At 35.2% G+C, this 27,800-nt stretch overlaps 1 protein-coding gene across 1 annotated transcript in view; it reads left to right on the top strand.

The window, feature by feature from the left end:
- NBAS (NBAS subunit of NRZ tethering complex) overlaps positions 1-27,800 on the top strand; it is a 343,098-nt gene that overhangs the window by 149,297 nt on the left and 166,001 nt on the right. Inside the window, exons 27-32 of the mRNA XM_079111365.1 lie at positions 4,483-4,545; positions 6,074-6,196; positions 14,900-15,002; positions 18,128-18,357; positions 24,298-24,410; positions 25,788-25,901. Of these exons, the coding sequence (XP_078967491.1) occupies positions 4,483-4,545; positions 6,074-6,196; positions 14,900-15,002; positions 18,128-18,357; positions 24,298-24,410; positions 25,788-25,901 (746 nt within the window). The remainder of the gene's footprint in view (positions 1-4,482; positions 4,546-6,073; positions 6,197-14,899; positions 15,003-18,127; positions 18,358-24,297; positions 24,411-25,787; positions 25,902-27,800) is intronic.

The following is a 27,800-nucleotide window of genomic DNA, read 5'->3' on the forward strand; positions in this document are numbered from 1 at the left end:
TAGCTTCTCTTTTAAGTCTAGTATGTAATATTTATTTTACATCTGGAAAAGAATACACATTGCTTACAATACATTAAAGAGCACAAAGAAAAGTCAGCAGGCCTGTTTTAAGCCTTAGTAACTTACGTCCCTTAACTTCTTGTCATTAGTTTTCTTATTAGCTTGATAAGATATTAAACAAGAAAGCGCCTTATCTGTTTTCTCTTTCCTTGCTTTGTCTCTGTCTTGTTCTTTCTAGAAAATATTTATCTTTTATGAAATTCAAGTAATCACCCATTTTGCAATTCGCTGTAAAATATTTCTTCATATAGTCTTTAATCATACTGAAATCAGATGAAAGATGGTAAAGAGATATAACAAAGCTTTATCCCAGAAAGTATTTTTTTTTTAAAGGTGAAATTTACATTTATAACGGCAAGGTCTGACTACCATTTTCCTACCCAACTTTGCAAAGCCAGCATCACTTATAGTCAAATAGCTTGACATCATGTGCCTCCTGATGTGATGCAGCATGAAGAACCTGGTATTGCAATACCCCGAGGAGGAATCTTGCTAGAATTGTTCACCCTGGATTTATCAATCCTTTTGGTAGAACTACTGGTTTATAGTTGAGACAGAAAAATTTAAATAGCCATGAAGAAAATAGGAAGACTGGTACAGAATATGGGACTTTTTGCGAGTCAGTTGGTCTTTTCCCTAAAGAAAGTTGTGTCATATAAAAAAACAGAGAAGTGAGGTGTTGTTGTAAAATAAAGGAGTCCAAAGGGACATGTTCCCCTCCTAATTTTTAAATATGATATTATGTATGCATATAGTTGCAACCAGGCAATTTGAAGACTGATAGTAAACAACTGTTTACTGCCTCCTTTTTTCATCCTTGAATACCTGCCTTCAAAAAATACTTTCATAATTTTTTGTTCTTGTCTACCTGCTTCCTTTGAAATATTATGCTCTTGTTATTTTGTACATTTTTTATCATTCTTGACATTCTTTTATGGAAATACTTTCTGTTCTCATTTCCATTCCTCCTATCACTCTTTTATTTTTGTCATTATGATTATGTAATATTGTTTACACAGAGTTAAGTGTTTTTATGTTTCCTTTTGATATAAAGTTCTATTTTCCCTGAATTGGATAATTTCCTTTTAGATATTTTCTTTATTTCCTTTGATGTTCCTAATACCAAGATCACACCCTTCTAGTAGGTAGAAGGCTAGGCTGCGCATGGAACTCTAGGTACGTGTTCTTTTCCTGAGAGGTCTGAAGGTATTGCTGTTGTCTCCTCCAGCTTATTGAGACGCCCAGTGCTCTTCTGAACCAGTCCCTTACGTGTGGCTTTCTTCCTTTTTTACAAGGTTTAGTATCTTATCCTTGTCCTTAGTGTTCTGAAATAACCTTGAGAATGTTTTCTTGTGAGTCTAAATTTGTTGTGTTGACTAGTCTGGTACAAACTGAAAATTCATAACTTTCAGTCCTGTCAAAATATTCATATATTATTTCCTTGATGAGTTTATTTGCATGTTCTTTTCTCCTCCCTCGAACTCCTGTTTTTCAAAAGCTAGATCTGTGAATTTTGTTACTTAATTGTAGCTCTCATTCAATACTATTTTTACTGCCCTTTTCTTTCTGTTTCTCACCTTTGATCTGGAAGATTTCTTTAGTTTTATCTTCTAATTCAGTTTTTGAATTTAAAAATTTTTTTTGCCTTTTTAATTTAAATTCTAAGAACTTTTTCTTGTTCATTTGAAAAAGCGTCCTCATCTTGTTTCACAGATGTGTAGATATGCGTTCTGCTGTTGCCTTTGATCCCCACCCCAGTCTCTGGTTCCTCATATTCTGTTGTGTTTATGCCTTTACTATTAGGAGTTTTTATCTGTGTTTATTCCTGAAGATTAATTTATAGTTAAGGCCCTAAACAACTGATTGACCTTGTATTCGTATGAGCAGGCTTGTTTCCAGGTGAACCTTACCTTAACAAGGACATTTAAATCGGTGAGACCTAAAATGCTAACATATGTTTTATCAAAATGGTGCCGCTTTTCCACCTTTTCCAGCTGTATGTCTTGAACTTTTGAGTACTGGGGGTACTCCTGTTCAGCTGTGTAGAGAGGAGTCCCTGTGTTCTTCCAGGTTGGAAGAGCGGACTGGCTGTGTGAGATGAAAGGACTATAACTGGTGTGCATGTGCTTCTGTGTTCTCAGAATACCTGGTGCTTCCAGGCCTTGGTGCTCCTTTGTCTGCGTGTGTGGTGGCTTCCCATGCCGCTTGTAGTTGTGTTGCACACTTCGCTGCTTTATGTCTGTAGCCACCTAATTTGCATCTCCAAATTTTATGTGCATCTTTTATCCACTGTGGTCTCCTTTCTCTCTCTCTCTGTCCCTTATGTGTACTCCCCCCCATGCCCTCCCCATTCCTTTTGTTTTCTCACTTACTGTCTTTTAAATCAAGTTTGGAAAGGAGTAGAGATAAATGTGCAGGTTCATTCTGCCATATGTAATTGGAAGGCCTTTTAACTCTGTTTCTGTAGTTCTGTGATCTGGTACCTTTTTGACAAGCCCAACCCTTTCACTACAGTACTATTTGCAGCTAGATTGCCAGTCTTGTCTCAGTTTTAACTTTTTGAGAGGGATGAAAGATTGTAGACTCTGCCTGTTAGGGTACAAAAACATTGGTGGTTTGTAGGTCGGGTCATTCCTTTCTCCTCGTCAGAGTTCTAAGTTCTGACCACTGAGAACGGACTGGAGCATTCATCCTCTTAGTGGTAAAGCTAGATGGAGGTAGAGTAGGGCCGAGTACTTTCCTTCTTCAGTTACGAGTGTGGCCAGTCTCTCCTTCACATCCTTGGTAAAGAGGGGCAGAATATACCCAGTGTGCCTCTGAAAGTCATGTCCTTCAGTAGGCAACAAAAGTTGGGTAAAATGGATTGTGTTAATGGTGTTTTGCAGAAAAGTGTCATTATCCACTGTTTAAAAATCTCAATCCAAAGGATTTCAGGATTCTCTCCTGTGCAGAAGCTGCTCCCTAACCTGTGTTTCAGGAGCAGAGTGGGAGGGGTTTCTGCCTCAGTGGATGGGTGGAAAACTCGGTGGTTCTCAGCTAGCTGATGCCTCCTCTCTTGGTCCGAAGTCAGCTGGACCAAACCACTGACTTCCAGCTTCCATTTAAGGAGAGAACAAGAAATCAGTGTCATCAGGTGTAGGTCTGGAAGAGAAAGAAAAGAAAAGAAAAAGTTCTCTTAAGGTGGTGGAGTGTTTCATTTCTCTTAAATGCTGAAAAGTTTCTGTTTTGGGCATTCTATAATTTGTAATAAATAAATCTCAAAACAAAACAAAAAAAAGAACAATCACTTATTCAATGTCATTTCACAAAGGACATACACGGTGTTCCTTAATATCTGTGACAATACTATGAGATGATAACCTAAAAAAGAGTTCTGTTAAATCTGTACGTTAATGAAAGGTAGCTCGAAGGAATGACTCAGGTAGACTATACCCAACTTCTCCCTCTCTCACTCGAGTTTGAAGCCTCAGAAGGTAGTATTATCCCTGAAAGTTGCACTGAGTAGTTGTCAAATAGATTTAGACCAGGGCAGATTAATCACTTTAAAAATAATGAGACTTCATGTTCAAGTTGGAACATTCGCCGAAATTCAGAGCTCCGTGGGAAGGCACTGAGAGTGTCGTGTTGGGGCTCTCAGAGGAGAGTTGTGGGGAGCACTTACATCTCGTAGGGTGAAAGTGTTTAGAGCAGTTGCTAAGATTTCCCGTCCCCCCAAATCCATGCCCCCTTTCTGTGTTGTGCCACATCTTACTGATTTGTGATCCTTTTCTTGATAATGTTTCTCCTAGTCCCCACCCACTGGCTTCCGCAGAAGGACTTGCTTTCCTGTCTTCACTGCCTGCCATCCAGTCTCTCAGATGGTGGAAATGTGGATGGGTTGATTCTGTGGAAGGGTTCCTCTGAGTAGATGGAATGCTGACGAGGACGTCTGAGGGAGGCCACAGGTGTAGGCTGGCCTTGGAGAGAGCCAGCATGCAGAGCCGTGCTCCTTATCCTACTTATTAGTTAAAAGGAAACATGATCGTGATTTTACTTTACCTTTCTCAAAAAAAAAAAAAAAAAAAAAAAAAAAAAAAAAAAGCAACAATTAATTTAAATTCTTTTTTTTTTTTTTTTTTTTTTTTTTGCCTTGAGTCAGAACTAAACCAAAACTACCTTAGAAAATAATTACTCCTATCTGGCTAATCTGTTACAGAGAATGTTGTTCTACTCTTGTATTTTTTTATTTTAATCCATAGATAGACTCATGAAAACTTTTGAATGAATTTAGAAGAAAAGCCTGAAATTTTATTTGGCCAGTGAAATATGTTACATATGAAGTGGAAGAGAAACATGCTTTTAAATCACTTAATTGAGTGTTATATTTTATTTAAAAACCACTACTAAGAGCTGATTTTAATTTTTATCCTTTCAATTCTTTAGTCATAAAACAGAGGTAACCACGACTCTTCACGACATGGTAGACCAACTGGAACAAATTCTCAGGTGAGAGAAATGAAGTCTTTTGGTTCTGTGCCAAGTAAGTTGGACTGTCCAAGAAGTGTGGCCCTAAGCCTGCCATTTAGTCATTTTTTCTGCTTGTATTTTGTTTTTATTGTGTTTTTTTTTAAGTGAATTTCCCCAGTGATGAATGTACAGCTGCCTTGTTACAGCAGAATGGCAGAATAATAGGAGCATGGGATTTATAGACCCCTGAACCTGTGTTTAAATCTAGACACTTTTGCTATGTGATCTTTGAACCTGTGGTTCCCTTATTTTTAATATTAAACTCATGGAATTTGGGAATTAATGAAGCATTTAAAGTTCCTCACATATAACAGGCACATAAGAAATGTTAATTTCTGCAGCAAGTATTACATCTGTTATCTCCTGACTTTTTTGGGCATAGTATATTTAATTAGGTCAAACTGTACTAGAGCCTTCATGTAACTTGGGAATAATTTTCTTTTGCTTTTGATGAAACATTGAGTTATTTCTTTAAGAGACTGAAATGTTCTTAATTTGCCATTTAAGACGTCAATATCGTTTGTTAGGTTTACTTTATGTATATAAATATGTAATTTTATAATATTGTATTACAAATAAAGTGTTAAGAATTACACTGTTCTTTTAATGTGTAATTAGAGTAATTGTAGAAAATAACACCACTATAGTAATGGTAATGTGTATGGTAAAATATAATTCCAAGTCTACTAATTAGAAATTTTATTCATTCAGATTAAGGGTCTTTAGGGTAAAAATATTTTAAGCTGCATTTAAGGGAACAGAATGTTTTTGGGTACCATACTATGTGAGTTAAATGAAGAATTAACTATTCAAATTTCTCAGGACCTCTCTTTATTATTGGCTTGATTCTTACTATTTTATGTTCTGAAAGTTATAAACTTGTATTTCTTACAGAATGTTTAATAAATCAAGTGTTTCCTGTTACAAGTTGGCTTTTCCCTATCCCTCTTACCTGTTTACCTAATGAAACCTAGAAGAGACATCTCGATGAGATACAGTGAAATAGACTTGATTTATTTACTGCATATTTGTGGTCTTTATAGTCACCTTATGCCACCAGTACCTCAAGGGAATAGCAGCACACTGTAGGTCTCCCGATGATAATTAGGTCTTACTTTAAAATAACTTTTTATTCCTGTTACCCCCTTATAACCATAGAATTGTTAAAGAGTTAAATTGGGCAATGAAATTATGTATTTGGTTTATTTTACCTATTTTTGCTTTTATAGTGGAGGGAAATTGCTAAAATGATTTTGAAATAGACATGCCTTCCTTTTAAAAATATGCTAATAAAAGTCAATGGGAAAAATAAAATTTCATATATAATTATGAGCTTTATTTTGGGAAAAATTATCATATTTTAATATCATAAATTGGGAAAACTGGGTCATATTGTGTGATGCTCTTTGTTTTAATACTAAAACTCAAGTGTTGTTTATATGTTAACGATTCTTAGACTACTTTTGTTTGGCAGCAGGATTTTAAATAATTCTTCTTTCACTTATAGTGTGTCAGAGCTTTTGGAAAAACATGGTCTTGAGAAACCGGTTTCATTCGTTAAGAACACTCGGTCTAGCTCTGAAGAGGCTCGCAAGCTGATGGTTAGATTGACCAGGCACACCGGTCGGAAGTGAGTCCTTAACACTCATACTTGTGTGTGTGTGTGTGTGTGTGTATTTAAACAACTTCAGGAAGTTATAATTGGCTAATGGTGAACTGCACACATTTAAAGTATACAATTTGATAAGGTTTGATATATGTATACTCATAAAACCATTACTACTGTCAGGATCACGAATATATTTATTCCCCTTAAGGATTTTCTATTGCTTCTTTATCATTCCTTCCTGCCTGCTGTTCCTCATCAAGTCCATATTCCCTCACTAGGCACACATGTATTTTCTGTCCCTTTACCATGGTACTTTACATTTCTTAGAATTTTGAGTAAGTGAATTATCCATATTTTGTTATTTGACTTCTTTTATTCAGCATAATATTTTATGATTTATTCAGTAGTTTATTCCTTTTTATTTGCTGAGTAATATTCCATTGTATGGATTTATCTCACCTCATTTATCTATTCATCTGTTAATGGACATTTGGGTTGTTTTGAGTTTTGACTTTTATAAATATATCTGCTGTAGATTTAGACTTTAGTTTCTCTTGGATAAATATATAAATGTGAAATGGCATGGTCAAAATGTAGGTAGATGGTTAACTTGGGAGAGGGGACAACCTGCCAACCTGTTTTCCCAAAGTATTCGTATCATTTTAATATTTAACCAGTCTGTAGAAGCATTCTGTTGTTCTACATCCTCATCCTCCTCAACATGTAGGATTGGTCAGTCTTATTAAGCTCAGCTATTTTAATAGAAATGTGGTAGTATTTGATTTTAGTTTTAATTGTATTTATTTAATGGGTAATAATGTTGGGAATTCTTCTATAAGCTTATTTGCCAGCTCTATATCTTTTCAGGTTTTTTTTTTTTTTTTATGGTACCACAGATTGAACCCAGATGTGCTTTACCACTGAGCTATATCCCCAGTCCTTTTTAAAAATTATTATTATTTTTTATTATGAGATGGGGTCTTGCTAAGTTGCTTAGGACCTTACTAAGTTGCTGAGGCTGGCTTCGAACTTGTGATGCTCCTGCCTCAGCCTCCTGAGCTGCTGGATTTGTAGGTGTGTACCCCAACGGCTGGCTCAATTTTTTTTAAAATTGTGTTTTGGGTGTATTTATATGTTCAAGATACATGTTTCTTGTTAGACATATGCTGTGCAATCTTCTCTCCCTTTTTGTGCCTGGTCTTTTCATTCTCTTATTTGTATCTTTTGAGAAGCATATTTTAAAAAAGCAATTGGCTTTTTTCGATTGTGCTTTTTTTTTGTTTTTTGTCACATCTAAAATATATTTGCTACAAAAAATTATTTACCTTTTATAACAAAATTTTTAGTTTTATGTTTATAATTAGGTTTATGATGCATTTTGAGAATTTAGTTTTTATTGTTCAAAATATGGATCACATCTGAATTAACTTATTTATTTTTGGTGCTGGGAATCAAACCTAGGGCCTCATGCACACTAGGCAAGCACTCCACCACTGAGCCATATCCCAAGCCCTCACATCTGAATGTTAACTACACTACTTGTTGAAAACACTATTCTTTCTCTATCTACTTACCTTTGCAATTTTTTTGAAAATTAGTTATCCATATTTTTTAAAAAAATGTTTTTCTTCTGTTCCATGAGTTTGTTATTCCCCCCAAAGCATACTGGTTATTATAGATCCATAATAAGTCTTGACATTAGTTAATCTTAGTCTCAATTTTTTCAAATTTGTTTCACTTATAGGGCCTTTCCATTTTCATATGAACTTTAAAATCAGCTTGTCAAGTGTTGTCATTTGGGATTTTGGTAGGCATTACATCAAATTTATAAATTAATTTTGGGGGCATTGTTATCCTAAATCCATATTACATCTTCTATTCCATGAACACAAGATACTTCTTCATTTACTTGGTCTTTAATTTCTTTTTATGATTTTGTTGCTTTTGGTGCACAAATCTCATACTTTGTTAATTGATTACTAAGTATTGTCTTATTTGTTGATGCTATTGTAAATGAAATTGCTTTATTATTTTAGGATTATCCATCCCTAGGGTATAATAAAATACACTTGTATTTGATACATTGATCTTGTATTTTTTAACTTCGCTGGACTTATCAGCTCAAATAGTGGTTCTCTGCAGACTTCATACTCCTACATGCGAAGGTAGAAAACCCCATGTGCTTGGAAAGCTGAGAGCAGTCAGAATGGAGGCATACGGCTTGTACAATGGTCATTTGTGCTGATCAGGATTGTGTAAGCCATATCTCATGTCTTTCCCAGTCATTACCTCTCTTCAATACGTTATAACTTTGCCTCTTGATTTAAATAAAATTCTGTAGTATGTACCCTTTTATGTAGTTTCCGCCCACCCAGCAGCATTATATTGGTAAGATTCATCTCTGTTGTTGGTATAAAATTTGTTTGTTCATTCTCATGGTTGTGAAATATTTCACTTTGTGAATATAATACATTATTTATAAATTCTATGTTATGAACATTTGGATTATTTCTCAGTTTTGCTTGTTCTTAATACTTTCATGAATAATTTTTTATTTTTAAAAATTTGTAAAGTTATAAATGATAGTAGAATATATTTTGGCATACTTATACAAATGTGGAGTATACCTTACTCTAATTAGAATCCCAGTCTTCTTGTTGTACATGATTCACTATGCTATATTTATGTACATAGGAAAGTTAAGTCACATTCATTCCTCTGTCTTTCCCATAATTATCTCTCTGGATATATACATATCTGTGTTTTTCTTGAATACCATACCTACTTAGCAGTGTAGTTGCTGAATTATAGAATATACCTGAGTTCAACATTAGGAGATTTTGCCAAATAGTATTTCAGAATTATTGTGTATAGTCCTCTCAGCAATGTGTAGGAGTTATTTTATACTGAGGTTTTTTTTTTTTTTTCCTTCTTTGTTAAGCATATATGATGGCATTTTACTGTAGTCCTAATACATATTTTCCCTAGTGACTGATGAGATTATAATAGGATCAGAACATCACATTTCTAGCAGTAAATCTAAAATGAGATATATAAATTATCTACAATGAAAATTACAAAACACTGAGAACAATTAAAGACAAGAAATGGAGGAATATACCTCATGTTTCTAGATTGTATGAGTCTGTAGTATAATAATGTCTGTTCTTTTCCTGCATTCCTAGTAAAGATTCTAGTATATATATGTATTAAATTAAGAGCTGAATCAGTATAAATTTGTACAGTGGTAAGTTTATTTCCTGATGATGATCAGAAAATATTTGTTGTGTTGCTCAATAATGATTTGGTGAATATATGACTTTTTCACTTTTTATTTCTGTTGCTTAAAACAGTTTCTAACAGTTTACAGGTATTCATTGTTTTCAAGTGAATGAGCGAATAAGTGTGTAAAAGGATAGTAGTGTTAAATTAAAATATTAGAACATTTTTATTTACCCTGATTTTATGTGTTTCTATATTGGCTTCATTTACAGTATAACATTTATTCTAATGAGTTAGAAATTTTGCCAAGTTTCTCTTTGGAAATTCATTTAAAACCAGTTATAAGAGAGGTAGGAAAACTCAACTTATTAGTTACTATTCACATTTCTTAAATATGCTTTTATGTATTTTTTTACATTATTTTATGAATATTTTTTCACTATGGATTTTGACATACTTAGTATGTATTATGCTTGATGTCAGACTTCTGAAAAAGAAAGAGATGTGACCCCTCTCTGGTCTGGTTGGAGCTATATCCAATTAAATTTTACTAACAATACTCATAAAGTCTATGAGGGAATTAACGGATTATCTTGTAGAAAAGTTGACAATAGAGTTAAAAGACATTTTGAAGTAGGTGATATCCAGATGTTCTGTAATAAACTCAAGTTTTTCATCTGTTATATTAGATTTTTAGGTAGGGAGATGAGCAGAGATTTAAGAGTGGACCTATGACTTTGTGGATGTTAGGTGGAGATCCTAATTGAAGGTGGATATGAAAATCAGCAGAAACATGTAGCTGGAGCTAGGGAGTGAAAAGTGATCTCCAAGTATGTATGTGGAGATTAGATTCTTAACCTGTCCCTCAGGGAGCCTATATAAAGATGTGAAGAATGCTCTGGAAAAACTATCTTAAACACTGATGCTGGAGGGGCAGGCTCATGGCAAGTAGGATGGAATAATTAGAGCTTTTCAAAATCTTCTTTCTCTTTTGTTTTTAGAATTAATGAGTTATAGTTTAAATATTAAATGAAAAAAATTCCAATGCTAGTGAGACAATCTCATATATTCCCCATTTTTAAGAGCTAGCTCCACATCTTCTAGGAAACCTCATTTGATTCCTCTAAGCAGATTGAATTCTTTTTCCTGGAGATTCCCTGGCTTTTCCCATCTGCCTCTCTGGCTGCCATCACCTTCTCTCACAACAGCGTCTTGTGGTTATTAAAGTCTGTGCTTTATGCTCCCCTTCAGATCACACATTCTCCAGCACAAGTGTGATTACCACCATACAGCTCAAATGGTAGGTCACATATTAGCAGTCTGATAATTATTAAATGACTAATTAAGAAGGTTTGATGTTTTAAGTCTTAAGATTTCTTTATGACCGGAGGATGCAGCTCAGTGCTAGAGCACTTGCCTAGCATGTGGGAAACATGGATTTTTGGTCTCAAGTGCTGCAAAACAATCAACCAAACAAACAAAAAGCAAAACAAACAAAAATATCACTTCTCTTTCCTTTTAAAAAAATAAAAAGAATAAAAAGATTTCTGTTCAAGTGGGGTGTCAGGTTCTGACTGCCTTAGAACCTCCTCTCTAACAGGAAAGCCTTGCTATTGCTGCAAGATTATCCTCCATTCTCATGTTGAGTTCTGTAGCATTGCTTTATGTTATGTAGGTATGTATGTTTATGGCTTGGCTTTCAGTACCTCCAGAATAGTCTTGTAGATAGGTAGCAATCTCACAAACCTAGGTTTGACCATCATGAATTCAATACAATTTCCCCCCTGCCCAAAATCCATCTCTGTTCCAAAGCTGAACTCAGACTGTATATGTATGTGTTCAGGAATCTGTTAATTGGCAAGCCTCCTGTTTAGTTTCTTCAAGTTCTACTCTTCATTCTTATTTATTGAATGTATTCTGAAGAAGGCCATTGTAAATAATGTGTTATAATTTATTTTAATTAGAATCTCTACTTTGGACTAGCCATGTGTGAGGAAACATTAATACCATCTGTCACAGTGCTGATGGCTTCCAGAAGAACAGCTGGGCTGTGAGAATTTGAGTTCAGCTAGATAATGCCTAGGTCTGATTTTATTGAACTGGTGGAAGATGGGCCCTTACTTCATTGAACATTCTGCTGTGTCTCTGCTTGCTTACTACAAATGAAAGAGCCCTCCATTATTTGAAGCCTGAGGGTAGAGTTCAAGTACCAAGGTCAAACTAATGAAAACATTTTATGGATTATTCTGAAATACTTGCAAATATGTTATATATTTTGTGTGTAAGCTAAAAATGTTTTCTTTTTATGCATTATTACATATGAAATGAGTAATTTTTCATTCTGTGTAATAAACAAAATTCCAAAGGCAAGTGAAGCATACGCTTATTAAAAATTTTGGGAGAAGCTGGACAAGGTGTTGTGTACCTTTTGTCCCAACTACTCAGGAAGTTGATGCAGGAGAATCACTTGAGCCCAGGAGTTCCAAGACAGCCTAGAAAACAGAGTGAGACCTTAAAACTCCCTGCCCCTCACTGCCGATTTTCTTTTAAGGAGAAAAAATTTTTATAGACTATACTTTTCATAGGAATTACTCCTCAATGCATACTTTTTCTATAGAAATAACTACTACACCTATACTGTCAATCTTCTCTTTTTAACATGTAGTACTTGGAAATAGTGATGAATTTTAAAATGCATTACATGAGATAAAGAAGAAAAAGATTAATGAAAAGATACATCACCTAGTTGGTATTTGACAAAAGTCTTTCCTTTTTCACACTTTGAGATTCATTATGTAGAACTTGAAAACTAGTAGAAACATAAACGATGGTTCCAAACAAATATATATTAATCTAAGGTGAACTTTTGAGAGACGCATAGAGAATTATAGCATGTTCTACCTCCTACAAGGCAGTATTAGTAGTCATATGTAACTTAAACACACAAAGTATATTTGTAACCTCATTTTCATTCATTATATTTGTTGAATACTTACTATAATACCAGAAAAACTGGAAGTGTTTTTATATGTTCTAGTTTATCTTTATAACGTAGAAGAAAAACGTCTATAACTCAGTGAGATTAAAAAATGTATTAAGTTCAACAAATGGTGCTGGGAAAACTGGAAATCCATATGCAACAGAATGAAACTAAATCCCTATCTCTCACCCTGCACAAAACTCAACTCAAAATGGATCAAGGACCTCGGAATCAGACCAGAGACCCTGCATCTTATAGAAGAAAAAGTAGGTCCAGACCTTCAACTTGTTGGCTTAGGATCAGACTTCCTTAACAGGACTCCCATAGCACAAGAAATAAAAGCTAGAATCAATAACTGGGATAGATTCAAACTAAAAAGCTTTCTCTCAGCAAAGGAAACTATCAGTAATGTGAAGAGAGAGCCTACAGAGTGGGAGAATATCTTTGCCACTCATACTACAGATAGAGCGCTAATTTACAGAATCTATAAAGAACTCAAAAAACTCTACACCAAGAATACAAATAATCCAATCAACAAATGGGCTAAGGAAATGAACAGACACTTCACAGAAGAAGATGTACAAGCAATCAACAGATATATGAAAAAATGTTCAACATCTCTAGTAATAAGAGAAATGCAAATCAAAACTACCCTAAGATTTCATCTCACCCCAATTAGAATGGTGATTATCAAGAACACAAGCAACAACAGGTGTTGGCGAGGATGTGGGGAAAAAGGTACACTCATACATTGCTGGTGGGGTTGCAAATTAGTGCAGCCACTCTGGAAAGCAGTATGGAGATTCCTCAGAAAGCTTGGAATGGAACCACCATTTGACCCAGCTATCCCACTCCTTGGCCTATACCCAAAGGACTTAAAATCAACATACTACAGAGATACAGCCACATCAATGTTCATAGCTGCTCAATTCACTATAGCCAGATTGTGGAACCAACCTAGATGCCCTTCAGTTGATGAATGGATAAAGAAACTGTGGCATATATATATACAATGGAATATCACTCTGCCATGAAGAATGATAAAATTATGGCATTTGCAGGCAAATGGATGAAATTGGAGGATATCATGCTAAGTGAGATAAGCCAATCTCAAAAAACTAAAGGACGAATGATCTCGCTGATAAGTGGATGAGGACATATAATGGGGTGTAGGAGGGGTTAGTGTTAGGGTTAGGGTTAGGTTTAGGGTTAGGGATAAGAAGGGTGGTAAGAATGGAGGAAGGAAGGACTGCATAGAGGGAAAAGGGGTGGGAGGGGTGGGGGGGGGAGGGAAAAATAACAGAATGAATCAAACAACATTGCCCTATGTAAATTTATGATTTTTAATTAAAATAAATAAAAAATGCAGTCTATAAAAAATTAAAAGCTAAATAAAAATCAAAAAAAAATAATGTATTAAGTGCACCCAAGTAATTGAGCTTATAGGCGCATCTTGCTTCAGTGCTTGTGTTTGATCAGAATTAATATCATCCATTCCTTTTGACTCTGAGATGGGCTTTGAGTGGGGAAAGTGAAATCCAGAAATATTAAATGACTTGCTTAGGATCATACAGCTAATCTGTAACTGTGGGTAAAAATGTTAGCAAAACTCTCTCCCCTGCTTCGGGAGAATCTGACCATTAATTCCCTTCTCTGTACCTTTGGAAAACAACATAAAATGGTTTTTAATCATCTGGATTGCAGAATTATCACTGCTGGGGTAAATTGATCAGACTGGTAAATTGCCTCTGGCATGGAAGAAGTGTAAATGAACCAGAAATACCCTGTAGGGGCTTTTTGCTTTTGCCTTTCTTGAGTGTGGTCACTGACATGTTGTTTGAGGAGCCTGGAACTCTGTGCCTGTGGAATGGTTTCTAAAGGTCCTGGCTCTTGGGAACATGAAACTCCTCTGGATGCCGAGGGGTGAACTCCTGGAACTGCTGTGAGGCTTCTGGTACCTGGTCTGCCACCTGAGGAGAGAGTGCCTGCTGAGGGGTTCCATTAGTTGCTCTGTGGACTGCTGCCTCTGCTCTCACTGAAGGAGACAACCCGAGTGGCCCTGCTGTCCTGCATGCCAAAGCCTATGTGGCCTGCATTGCCCTGTGTGTTCGACTGTTCAGTCGACAACAGAAAGACCTTGGAGAGGGCGTGCACAGTGATGAAGATGAAGTTGGAGATGAAACCCTGTCTTCAAATGCTTTAGCTTCTTCGTCATGGCTGCTTTATCTTTTTGTGCCTTCCTTTATTTTACCTTAGAAACTCACAGCTTGTTATCTTTGCCTTTTATTGTCTCTGCTGTTTGTCTTGTGTCTAAGCAGCCTGTGACAGGGGCTGATTTGGCAGCAACTCTAGCCTTGAAGCTCAGCTGCCCAGCTTTCCCTCTGTCTGCAAATGAGATCTCTTCCATTGATCATTTGGAATGGTGGTACCCAGGTGTTTGTTTTGTTCTTTACTTTTAACTAATAGAGGAGAGATATTTCATGTTTTCTTTTTTGATCCTTTTTCTCCTTCTTTTATTCCAGGCAGCCGCCTGTCAGTGAGTCTCATTGGAGAACCTTGCTGCAAGACATGTTAACTATGCAGCAGAATGTGTACACATGTCTAGAGCCTGATGCTTGCTATGAGGTAACTACACCTATTAACTGCTTCCTGTTAATTTTTAACATTGTTGGTCACAAGGAAGGTGACCATAAGCTATACTGTAGTACTATTCAAATATTGATAGTTGACTAGAACTTAGAGTTTAATAGTTTCATCCTCACGATTTCCCTACCTTTGCTTATTGCAGCACCATCTATTTAATGGGTTAATAAAAACAAAATTGTATGTGACTTCTCTTAGTGGTGATCACTAAAACTTTATTTAATGACTGAGGGTGTAGCTCAGTGGTAGAGTGCATTCTTAGCTTGTGTGAGGCCCTGAATTCAGTTCTCAAAATCGAACAAAAGCACAAAACCAAAAAACTTATTTAAGTGAAAAGTCTTCCAGGTCTGTCCTGTGTTCCTTTATCTTTGCTGTTTTGGAGCAGTCCTGCTTGTTTCCCTGTCTGTGTCTTTTTATTGTTTATACTGTCATGGTATTCTTCTAAAACAAAATGCTTCATGATGACCCTGTTTTTAAAATGTGTTGCTTGTTCCCTGTGAATAATCAGAAAGCCCTTTTGCCTGTTTGCATGGCTTGGAGACCCACAGCAGACTGCGGCCTCCCTGTTCACTCCCAGCTGGCTCACTCTCCACCACATGCTTGAGTCCCAGGAGCTCCATCAAATGTGAGGTGAACCCACCCACCCACCATGCCGGTCCATGTTCCTGTGACTTTATGTACTTTTTTCCCTTTGCCTGGAATATATTCTTTTTTCATTTACTTGGGAAATCCCAATGCGTTTTCGGGACTCAGCTCGCTAAGTATGTCCCCTAGGATACCTTCCTTTGTCTTTTCATATCACTTGCCTCTGCTGTAACTTTTCTTAAAATGCAGTTTTTGCTTACATATGTGTTCCTTTGATATGGTCACAAACTCCTAGTTAGGAGTTATCCCAATACATCAATCCTTACATCCAGTGTATGTTATGTCTGGAATATAAGTGATGCTTAAGAAATGGTTGTCATTTGCCTGGGAGCATGATCCAGGGGGACTTATTTATTATTTTGGAAGTTTCATATGTTAACAGTAAATTACTCATGGTTTGTATGGGAAAATGATCCAACTAACTCACTTTTAGTGAGATGAAGTCTAAAAGAGGTTTCTCATTTGAATTTTCTCGTTAAATAAGCCAAACCACATAGGGCATTCCTTGTGTTGCTTTGCTCTGCCATATCAAAGCACAACCCATTTATTTAATGAGTGTTGGAAAAGAGATCTCTACTTTGTGAAATTGTTGAGTTTTTAAATTCAAGTAATTTTAACAAAAAAAGCAGTAACAGGTTGTTGAGAAATGAATGATTCTGATTTTTAAGTGCTTGACTGACTGTAATGTTGATATTGATGACTACAGTCTCACAGTATATGCAGCTTCCAGTAACTTCACATATTGCACTTAAAGCAAAACTTGAAATCAGCATTAGTAGAAAATAATCTGTATGCACTTGGGGCCTAAAACTAACTTATTAGTATGTCTGAAGCAGTATTTTATATCACAGTGGTGTTGTTTTGGTACCTCCCCATTTCTGATTGGGATTCTGATTCTGATTGAAAAATTGGCCATCTGTATGTTACACTTGAACTAGCTCCTTTGTGCAGTAATCTCTCATAACAACTCGAATGATATATTACATTTTAATATATTTTAGTACCTTTTTATTAGTCTTGACATTTCGATGGTATCTGAGTCTCTCTCTCTCTCTCAAAGATTCTAGAAGACAGTAATATGGATTTGATAAACTTAGAAATTTTAAATGTCATTTTTGTACCTTTAAACTATGCCATATTGTCTTACTGACTTTCAGTTATTAGGTTTTGCTATCCTTGGAAAGTAATTTGAAAGCTCAGTGGTGTAACTTTGAAAATGTTATGTAAAGGCTTATTTATAGCCTCTAGAACAGAAGTCCATACTGTTCTTTTTAGCAAGACTTTCCAAGTTTTAGGGTTGAATAATTTGAGTTTTTCAGCATTGGCCTTGAGTCTTTATGGCTTGCTTGAATAAACCAGAGGTAGAGAGAAACTGATACATGCTTGGAGGAAGCTGTTTTTTTTTTTTTTTTTTCCAGTCAGGTGGATGAAGTGATTAGGACTATTTGTTGATAATTTGCTTTCTGTATGATATCTATTTTACAGAAGGTACTTTTTAGACATTTGTGACTTTTTTCTTATTAGACATCTCAATAACAGCCTGATTGAAAATGCCTCCCATAAAAACGTGAAAACAAGGGAATACTATAAAAATTTGGTGATCTTAATTATGTGGAACTATGAAAATAACTATGAACTAATAATTATGAATTATGAGGAATATGAAAATTATTATTTTTTCATCTTTTCTATTTCTTTTCTGTCCTCATCCAGCTGTGGAGTGCTAGGGAAGAGCATTCTTGGGGAAGTTCTTTTACTGATTATAGATCACATTGTTAGTGTAGGTCTTAAAAGGATCACATTAATACTTTTATTCAGTATGTATGTAAGTAATCTCAATTAATTTTGTTAATTCTATTAGTTGCCTCATAGAATATAATGATATTGGCATGAACACTTTATATCAATGTCTTTTTACTTATTGGAATATTTTTTAATATGCAAGTTTAAAAAAATCTCAGTGGTATGCGAGATATTATAGTTTAATGACTAGGTTAAGTATAACACTTGTAGTTTGTTTAGTTCATGAGACTGAATTCAGATGGTTTAAGCAATTATATGTTATGTATATCATATTACAGATTTTTTTTTTTTTTTTTAAATTGAAGTGATTGTAGTTTCAACAGAAGGACCCTGGTTAAAGGTAGGAGAGAATATGTATTAGATGCTCTTTTTAGTGAACTTTAAATACTGTAACACCTTAGAATTATATGCTTTATTTGGTTTGTTCAGTGAAATTATTATTTTATCTTTCTAAAAGATTAAATTTTTTTATTGAGATGAAATTAGCCAGTTTTAAAGGATACAGTTTATTGTTATTTTATACCTCTGCAGTGTTATACAAGCAGCAGATCTAGGTTGGATGTATTTCTAATTTATTTCATTTATATTGCAGAGCCTTCATTTTGTTGAAAATGAGTCTACCATGTCCATCACTAATTCCAGTGTTTTCTTTTCCCTAGATATTTACAGAAAGCCTTCTGTGCTCTAGTCGCCTTGAGAACATCCACCTCGCTGGGCAGATGATGCACTGCAGTGCTTGTTCAGTAAATCCTCCAGCCAGCATGGCCCAGAAGGGAAAAACCCAGTACAGGGTCAGTTACAAGAAGAGTATTGACTTGGTTTTGGCTGCCAGCAGAGAGTACTTCAACTCTTCCACCAATCTTACTGATAGCTGCATGGATCTGGCCAGGTAGGATAACTCCTATTTTTTCGTAAGAGAGGGGCAAGTCAGAATGCACAAACTCCAATGTGACTTTAAACTTTATAAAACATGTCTCAAGTACTATATCCTATGGGGCATAGTTATTTATCGCTTTAATATAAAATGGAAACTAATGAGTATGAATACCATTAACTTCATCTTGACCCTTTATCTCCAGCCTGTTTTTTGCTAAGTCACTTTTGCTGATTATCTGTAAGTCTGTATTATTCTTTTGTTGAAAGAGATTCATGTGATGACCTCTAAATTCAAGTTCTGAAATTTTCCAGGGTTTCTAGTCTGTCTCCTTTGCATACTATTTAATCTGTGTAGAGACAAGAAACCTGTCTAGATGATAAAGTTCAAAAGTCCCTTCTAAGTAGAAATATCTGAAATATAAATGCAGTTCCTCTTTAGATCTTTTTTATTCCTCTAATATAAATAGAAAGAAGAATCTAAATTTTCATTTATTCAAAATTACACTGTTTTTCTTCCTGAAAGAATTTATTCATGATTTGAAATGTTTTTTAATAAAGTTAATTTTGATGAAATTAAGTGACTAATACTGATGAAAAAAATCACTCTGTGCTGATAAATCTTAAAAACTAAAAAATATTTCTCTAATAGTTCATTTTTCATTATTAAAATGAAATGATGTGAGACTACCTACTAATAAAGAAGAGGGGTTTGTTTAGCTCATAGTTGTGGATGCTGAAAGTTTGGACCATACAGCGCTTGGCTCTGGTGAGGGGCCCCTTACTGCATCACCAGTTGGCAGATGGCATCAAAAGGCAGGAAGAGGTGGGAGAGGGAGGAACCCATGGTGGGATGGGAAGCCAGAGTGAGCGGACTGGGCCAGTCTTAGAACTTCTCACTTAGTCCCACCTCTTAGAGGTCCTGCTACATATTACCACCACCATACTAGGAACTAGGCTCTCAGCATCTGAACCCTTGAGGGACAGAACCATAGCAGTGACCTTACTCGTTCAGCATTGCAGAGGCCGAAAAGTGACAGTTACATTTTACCCCCCCTCTCCTGCCATCTGACCAATTTCCTGATGCTCTCACCACTGGCTGTTTTCTCTCTTGTAGGGTCTAGTCCTGCCACTACATATTTCTCTTCTCATTCATATTTTGGAAGTCTGAGTCTGTTTTTTTTTTTTTTTTTTGGATCTCCTTTTCAGACTGTTCTACTTTGCCTAAAGCTGAACTGATCTTCATTCCTTTCTAGAAATACATTTTTAGACTTTTTAGGGCAGTGAGCAATTTTTCTGAGGACTTAGGTTTCTCATGTTATCCCTGAGTATTTATTTCTTGGTCAAAGTACCAAAGAAAATTGGGAACTTTTGACTCTGATCTCTGACCAATTACTGATTTGTTTATTCTGTATCTCATTTTCTAACACTGTACATAGTATTTTTATCTTCTCAGATTTTCTAGTTAACAAACTATAAGAGATTCTACTTTTTATTTGATGGTATATAATCCATCCTTTAGGTTTAAATAAAATAATGATATGTTTCAAACCTAATCATTTTGGATACTCTTTTGCATATATATTTTATGTAATTTTCTAGAATTGAGATATGGCATTGTATTTAGTTTTATAACACACCTTTTTCAGTTGTTTGCTGTGCCAGAGTGATTGGCAGCATTTTCACATGCCATACAGCATTGCGTTGAATGGTTGTTCTAGATTTGTTCTGCTCTTTTTGGACTATATGCACTTACTTGGTTTCAAGTCTCCCTCATTTCATTGCCTAAGAAACTGAAAGTGTAAAGGTTGAGAAAATTTCTAAAGACAGATGTCTGTCTGCAAATCCAGTCTCTGCCAACTGACCATCCTGTGACCTTGGGTCAGTCATCACAGGTCTTAGCTTCTCCACCTATACAATGGAATGCCTTGATGGAGCTATTGAAATTTAAACTGAGTATATAAAGTTGTTAGAACTGTGCTTTTTATAGATAATGCAGAGTGGAATTGCCAAATCAGAAGACAGGCTCACATAAAATTAAACATGTTGCCAAGTGGTTATCAATGTTGTTTCCTGTTAGTAGGGCAGAGTGCTAAAGTGTCCCTTCTCTGATTTTTAGTCTTTCTAGTTTTTGCCTGTTGGACATCTTCATTTTCATGTTTTCTTGTGAAACTCATTTCTAGCCTTTACTTCCTTTCCTTCTGGGGTGTTCCTCTTTTTACTATTGATTCTTAGGGTTTGTTTCCATAAGGGACACTTGCCTGTCTGATGTTTTAACTTCATTCTCTAGTTTTTATTGTATTTGATTTCTTTTCCAACTGCTCTTCAGAACTTTTTTTAAAAAAATTTGATTGTTATTCTTTTCTCTCATTCTGTATTTGGGTGTCATCTTTTGAAAGACTAATTCCTAAGACCATTAAAATAATTATTCATATTGTATTTTAGGGCTTGCTTATTGTATTTGAATATTAGGCTTATTCATAATTTATTGTAATATAGCAATTGTGATATCCATCTAGATTCATTACCCCTGTAAATGGTTAGTAATTGTTTTAACCCTAGCAAAAGTTAAATGTAATCTTTATTCCCCAGTGATGTTTTTTCACAGAAAAAAATCATGTTTTCTCAGTTCATGTTACTGAGTTTGACAAAGTTGTTTAAGTTAGTTAGTAAATCTTTTTCTTTTCTCCCAAGGGATTTTATTTTTATTTCAAATGATGAAAATATCAAATAGAATAGCCTTTGAAACTGGGAGTTGTGTTTGACCTAAATCTTTTTGGCAGGTATTTCTCAGAGATCATTTTTAAAATTGCCCTCTTCTTTTTCCCTTCCATTGCATCCCTTTCTCTTCCACAAGGATACACTTTAATTTTATAAAGGTGCTATGTGTGTCAGATGTGGCACAGAACTGATTATGACCTGAGTCCAAAAGTATCTCAGTATTTACAGTTATATAGAATATAGAATATAGCCCATACATTCACACTGATAGTCTTATTAATTAGCTTTTTATTGAGAAAGCAGTAAATATCCAAACAATGTCAGGATATGAATGAGAATGTTTTTTCCTCAATCTATTTCCACTAAATTTATTCCTTAGCAACTTTAAAAATCCGTTTCTTCTGTATCTTTTCAAAATATTTTCATTGTTCTCTTTCTTAAATAACAAGTAAGTTTTTCTATTTATACAGTCTGTTTTAGTCAGCTTTTGTATAACTGCAACCAAAACACCAGATAAGAACAATGTATATGAGAGGAAGTTTATTTGGGGCTCACGGGTCCAGAGGTCTTAGTCTGTAGATGGCCTACTCCATAGCTCTGGACCTGTGAAGCAGAGCATCATGGCAAAAGGACTTGGCAGATGAAAGCAGCTCAGAACATGGCAAACAGGAAGCAGAAAGAGAGGTCTGCTCACCACGGACAAAATATAAACCCCAAATGCACGACCACCTCCTCCAGCCACACACTACCTGCCTCGACTTAACACTGTGTAGGTTAACCCTCTCATAACCCAGTTTCACCTGTGAACATTGTCTCTCCTGTGAGTTTTTCGGGGGGCACCTCATATCTAAACTGTAACACATAACTTTCTATATCTTGCTTTTTTTCCCCAACTTGTGTTCTGCACTGAATGTGTTTCCATATGAGCACATATAAGTTTATTTCATTCTTTAATTTGTTCAAATTAGTTTTACATGACAGTAGAACACATTTTGACATATCATACATACATAAATGGAGTTTAACCTCTCATTCTTCTGGTTGTACATGAGGTAGAATTACACCACACGTGTAATCATATATGCACATAGGGTAATAATGCTGAATTCATTCTACTGTTTTTCCTACCCCAAGACCCCCTCCTTTCCCTTCATCCCCTCTAATCCATAGTACCTCTATTCTTCCCTAGCCCTGCCCCCCCTTACCATGAATTAGCATTGTGTAGCAGATAAAACTTTCAGCCTTTGATTCTGTGGGATTGGCTTATTTTGCTTAACGTGATATTCTCCAGCTCCATCTATTTACCTCCAAATGCCATGATTTCATTCTTCTTTAAGGCTGAGTAATATTCCGTTGTGTATATGTACAACATTTTCTTTATCCATTCATCTGCTGAAGGGCACCTAGGTTGGTTCCATAGTTTACCTCTTGTGAGTTGAACTGTTATAAACATTGATGTGGCTGTGTCACAATAGTATGCTGATTTTAAATCCTTTGGGTATGAACCAAGGAATGGGATAACTGGGTGAAATGGTGGATCCATTCCAAGTTTTCTAAGGAATCTCCGTACTGCTCTCCATAATGGTTGTACCAATTTGCAGTCCCACCAGCAATGTATGAGTACCTTTTTTCCCACATCCTTTCCAACATTTATTGTTACTTGTATTCTTGATAATTGTCATTCTGACTGGAGTGAGATGAAATTTCAGTGTAGTTTTGATTTGCATTTCTCTAATTGCTAGAGATGTTGAACAATTTTTCATACATTTGCCGATTGATTGTATTGCTTTTGTGAAGTGTCTGTTTAGTTCCTTAGCCCATTTATTGATTGTTTTTTTTTTTTTTTGCATGTGTATAATTTTTTTGAGTTCTTTTTTGATAGTTGTAGAATATTCCATTGTTTGACTTTTAAAGGATTAATTGATTAGTTCCCAATTTGGTGTGTTTTCTTTTAAGAACAGTCTGTGGGGAGTATTTATCATACTATTTCTGTGAGAAAGTGTTAGTCTCTTTGTAGTATGAATTTCCATGCTTAGAATTTCAGGGTTCAGAAGTAATTACATTTTAAGTTTTGATAGAAATTACAAAGAGGTTACAGACTTTTAACACTTAATTGGCAGTATATGTGGGTGCTCATCTGATTTAAATCCTGCGACTTCGCAAGAACATGCTAGTCCTGTTAGTGTCCCTCAGGTATATGGGTGCCATACTGGCACCTAGGTAACTTATTCTGGTTATCTGTGGCTTCAACAGTCACTAGCTCTTTGAGGCATGATCTCTATCTTTTTAGTCTGCCAACTCAGTGTTCCTCTACATATATCTTTAGAAAATAAGTCCATTTGTTCAATAAAAAGAATATAATAAATAAATAATATGCTTTCTCTGAATTTTGAAAGTTTGTTTAAAATATTCCATAGTGCCAGGTGTGGTGATATGCACCTGTAGTCCTAGCTGCTGAGGAGGCTGAGGTGGGAGGATTGCTTGAGCCCTAGGGTTCAAGACGAACCTGGGCAAGAAAGTGAGACCCCATCTCAAAAAAAAAATAAAAAAAAATAAAAAAAAAAAATAAATACTCCATAGGCTTAATGTATTCTTACATTAGAAAACTGCTTCTCTTATAGTTTACTTTGGTACTGTACCATCAATTGATTTCTTCTTTTTTTTTTTTTAATTAGGAAAAGTTTCTTTGTGCAGTTGTTATTTATTTATTTTTTTGATAGACCACATTGAGACTGGATTGTTTTTTCTAAAAGGTCAACTGGAAATTTTCTTAACTCTGTCTTTAAAAAACAATAAAAAATGGGAGATTATACTCCATTTATGTATGATTTATCAAAATGCATGAATGTGTTCTGTCATATATAACTAATTAGAAAAAATTTAAAAAGTAAAAATCCTTTCTAATATAATCATTATTTTTGTATTCATCAGTAAAATTAGCACTAAATGGAATTATGATGCTTCATACCATGATGTTATTGCATACTATTTTCATAGCTGGGATCTTTATTTTACCTCTTTGGTCTCTAATTTTGGCTTCTTTAAAATGCAGACGATGTTTGTCTTCTTCATGGGCTTACTATGAGAGTTAGGAAAAATAACAAAAAGCATGTAGCTGAATAAATATCTACCATGTAATAGATTTAGGAGAAATATATGTCTCATCTCATGTTAAATATAGAAAGTTAATTTGGCGGAATATGTTTCTTCTTTCTAAAACTCTAATTTCTTACAGATGCTGTTTACAGCTGATAACAGATAAGCCTGCTGCCATTCAAGAGGAACTCGACCTTATCCGGGCCCTTGGATGTCTTGAAGAATTTGGGGTAAAGATACTGCCTTTGCAAGGTGAGTTTTCTGCTTAGTATTGCATTATTAGTAACTTATTTTGTGCTAATTTATTAGCGTCCCTTTTTAGTTTTTGAAACTACAAGTAACTTTGGCTATTTGGTCTATTAGTAGTAGATTATATATCCTCTCTTTCCGTTTTTTCTAATGGAATCTTAGTGGAAACCCAAACAAAAAAAATAAATCCAACATTTTACCATAAATTTATTTTTTAAATTCACATTTGCAGATTTAAAAAAATGGTATTATAATAGAGCAGTGAGGCTACTTATAAAAATCAGAATAGAATTTGGGAATTATAGGTGAATATTTCACATTTACATTAATTTTAGTATATGTTAGTTCCGAATTTTGTTTCATTTAATAGATTTTACCTAGCTATAAATGATCGTTTATTCCTTTTTGTGCTTGATTCCTTAAGTCAGTTCTATTTTTTTTTTAAAGTGAATAATATCAAGTTTGGTTTAGAATTTACAGTGTTATCTTCATGTAGCTCAAGTTCTGGTGCCTGAATGTAAAAGGCTTTTAGGTATCATCCAAAGAGCATCCTGTTACACAGCCGTTTGTCTCTTCTACTTTATGCTGTGAGGACAGCTCATGATGACCTGGACCTGTGCTGACAAGTGGAAGATTTTCAGTTGCTTCAATCCCAAGGCCCCAGTGCCCTAAATGAAGAGAGCGATTTATCTCTTAGCAGTTTGCTTGCCTGGCTTCCCTGTCATGTTCTCCCTGTTCTTAATTCTGGAAATGGTTGGAATTAGGGATTGGAGGGGGTATAGTGGAGTTCCTTTCATCTGTCTTTTGGTATATTTCCACAATAGATGTCTTTCCTTTTTTTCTTATTTTAAACCTCTTGTACCGCCTGTTGCAAGTTCCTTAGTGTCTCTGTTTTCTGTAGTGTTAAGTTGAATGGACCTCAGGGGATGTGAGTCTCAGAGATGGTCTTTTATTTTCATATGGGTGTAAATTTCTCCTTCTCAGACAAACTAATTAGACTTGCAAGAGTATTATTGTTTCCTTGAATATCAATGGAAGAACATTTGTATATAATTACAAATATCCTATAGTGTCTTAAGTACATGTAAGGTGATTATTAAATCACTAGAAAATTCTATTCAGTTGTAACATTAAAGCAATTTTTGAGCTCAAAACCTTTTAAAATTGGGAAGATTAATTAGTTACTTAATAAGCATTTTCCTTTTATTCTAAAATGTCTTAAATCATTAACTCCTTCCCCCCTTAAACACATATTTACTTTCAGTTAAACCTTTTGTTGATCTGGAGACGCAGTGTTCATTTTATTTGATTGTCTTTCATTAGGAATGCGATGACAACCTTTGCGATGTCCCTAGTTCCTGATATGTATTTCTCTTGTAGTGCGATTGTGCTCGGATCGGATCAGCCTCATCAAGGAGTGTATTTCCCAGTCCCCCACCTGCTACAAACAATCTGCCAAGGTTCTAGGTCTTGCTGAGTTGCTGAGGGTTGCAGGTAAGTCTTTTGAATGCGAAAATGCAGAATAGGTTTCTGTGTCACGTTTGACGTCATCTTAGGTGAGCATCAGAATACATTCTTATAGGTGTGAGAGCATTTTTTTGAGCAAGGATTAGTGTTTTCTAGAAAGATTGGCATGTTATAGAGATGTGTATCTGCATTGTACTGCTAGAATGATCACCTCTCCTTTAAATGAAGACAGGCTTATTTAGGGTGCCACCGAGTGGTAGCGCTGGGACAGAAGTCAGTGTTACCATTTATAACCAGAACACAAAAACATAAAGCCAGCCAGCCTCAGTCCAAATATGGTTTTTTATTGTTAAATCTGAAAAATTGGTTAGAAACGTACATTTACTATTTGATGACTTTTTAATGTATTCTATCTCATTTAATCTGCTCATAAGTACTTAAAATGATTGTTATCCTCCCCTTTTACAAAGGAAATTAAAGATCACAGAAGTTAAATATCTGACTGTGCAAGGTTAAATAGCAGACTACAGCTTTCGAGGGAACTCTTTTTGATTCTGTATTTCATGTTTCTTTAACCAGAGAGTTCTACTTACTAAGGATCTTTTAATACTTTTTTGTAGTTTTGACTTTACAGATTCTATAGGAACAGTGGTTGGTCATTTTGTTTCATAAACAGTGTTTTCAATTTGTATTAATCTAAGCATGCAATTTAAAACTCATGAATTGTTTATTTCCGGAATTTTCCATTTGATATTTTCAGACTTCATTTGACTTCAGGTAACTGAAAATGTGGAAAGCAAAACTTCTAATAAGGAAGGGTTATGTTAAATAACTAAGAGCAGCTGATAGTCAAGGGGAGGGGCATTACTTGGAAGAGAGCATAAAAGTATTTGTGGACATATTTAAATTGTATTTCAGGTATCCAAAACCTCGTCATGCCACTGTTAGTTTTATGTTCTTCAGACTAACTATCCAAGTCTTTTTCTTTAGTAGATTTTAGTTTGACCGTACTCCAGGTTGTTCTTCCTAAGAATTTTCCTGATTAAAAAATATTTTTCTCAGCAGAGTGCAGTGGTGCACGTCCGTAATCCCAGTGACTTGGGAGACTGAGGCAGAAGAATTGTGAGTTCAAAGCCAGCCTCAGCAAAAGTGAGGTGTCAAGCAACTCATTGATACCCTGTCTCTAAATAAAATACCAAATAGGGCTGGGGGTGTGGCTCAGCAGCCAAGTGCTCCTGAGTTCAATCCCCAGTACCATCATCCTTTCCTGGCCTATTTTTTTCTATATCAAAACTAGCTAATAATTTTGGACATCATCAGCATTACTGTTAGACCAATCTTCATATAAAAGTTTGTATTAACAACAATAATAATTCTCATTTTATGCTTTCATACTACTGTGGCCCTTATAGGTAGAGTTATGAATCTCATTTTGAAAGTAAAGAAATGGGAATAGAGAAGGTAAATAACTTATTGAGGATTTTACAGTTAAGTTTTACTTTAAACCCTTTGTTCTTATCTTGCATTTTTTCCCTTTGTGACATTGCACAATAGTACTCACTGGACCCTATTGCACTTCATTGCAGTCACTCAATTTTTGCAGTTTTCTGGCTGTTCTTACAGAAATTATCAAATTTTATCATATTTCTTGATTTAAGAGCAGACGATAATTCAAGAAAGAGGAAAGTGTTTAAGAGAGGAGGTTATAAATAAGAGAATAAGTAGCTCAGATCCCTGGTTCATTAGTCATGGTTTAACCAGAGAAGCAGAACCTGTCGGGGCTTTATTATGAGGAATCGGCTTTTGCTACTATGGGGATTGGCTAATCAAGCCTGAAATTTGCAGTGGGGTCATTCAGGTAGTGAGCAGAGTGGAACTGCAGGGGTTTGGCTGAAACTGTTATCCCTCCTGGGATTTCTTTCTTCT

Source organism: Sciurus vulgaris (assembly GCF_902686455.1).
Source record: "Sciurus vulgaris genome assembly, chromosome: 14".
NCBI classification, from domain to species: Eukaryota; Metazoa; Chordata; class Mammalia; order Rodentia; family Sciuridae; genus Sciurus; species Sciurus vulgaris.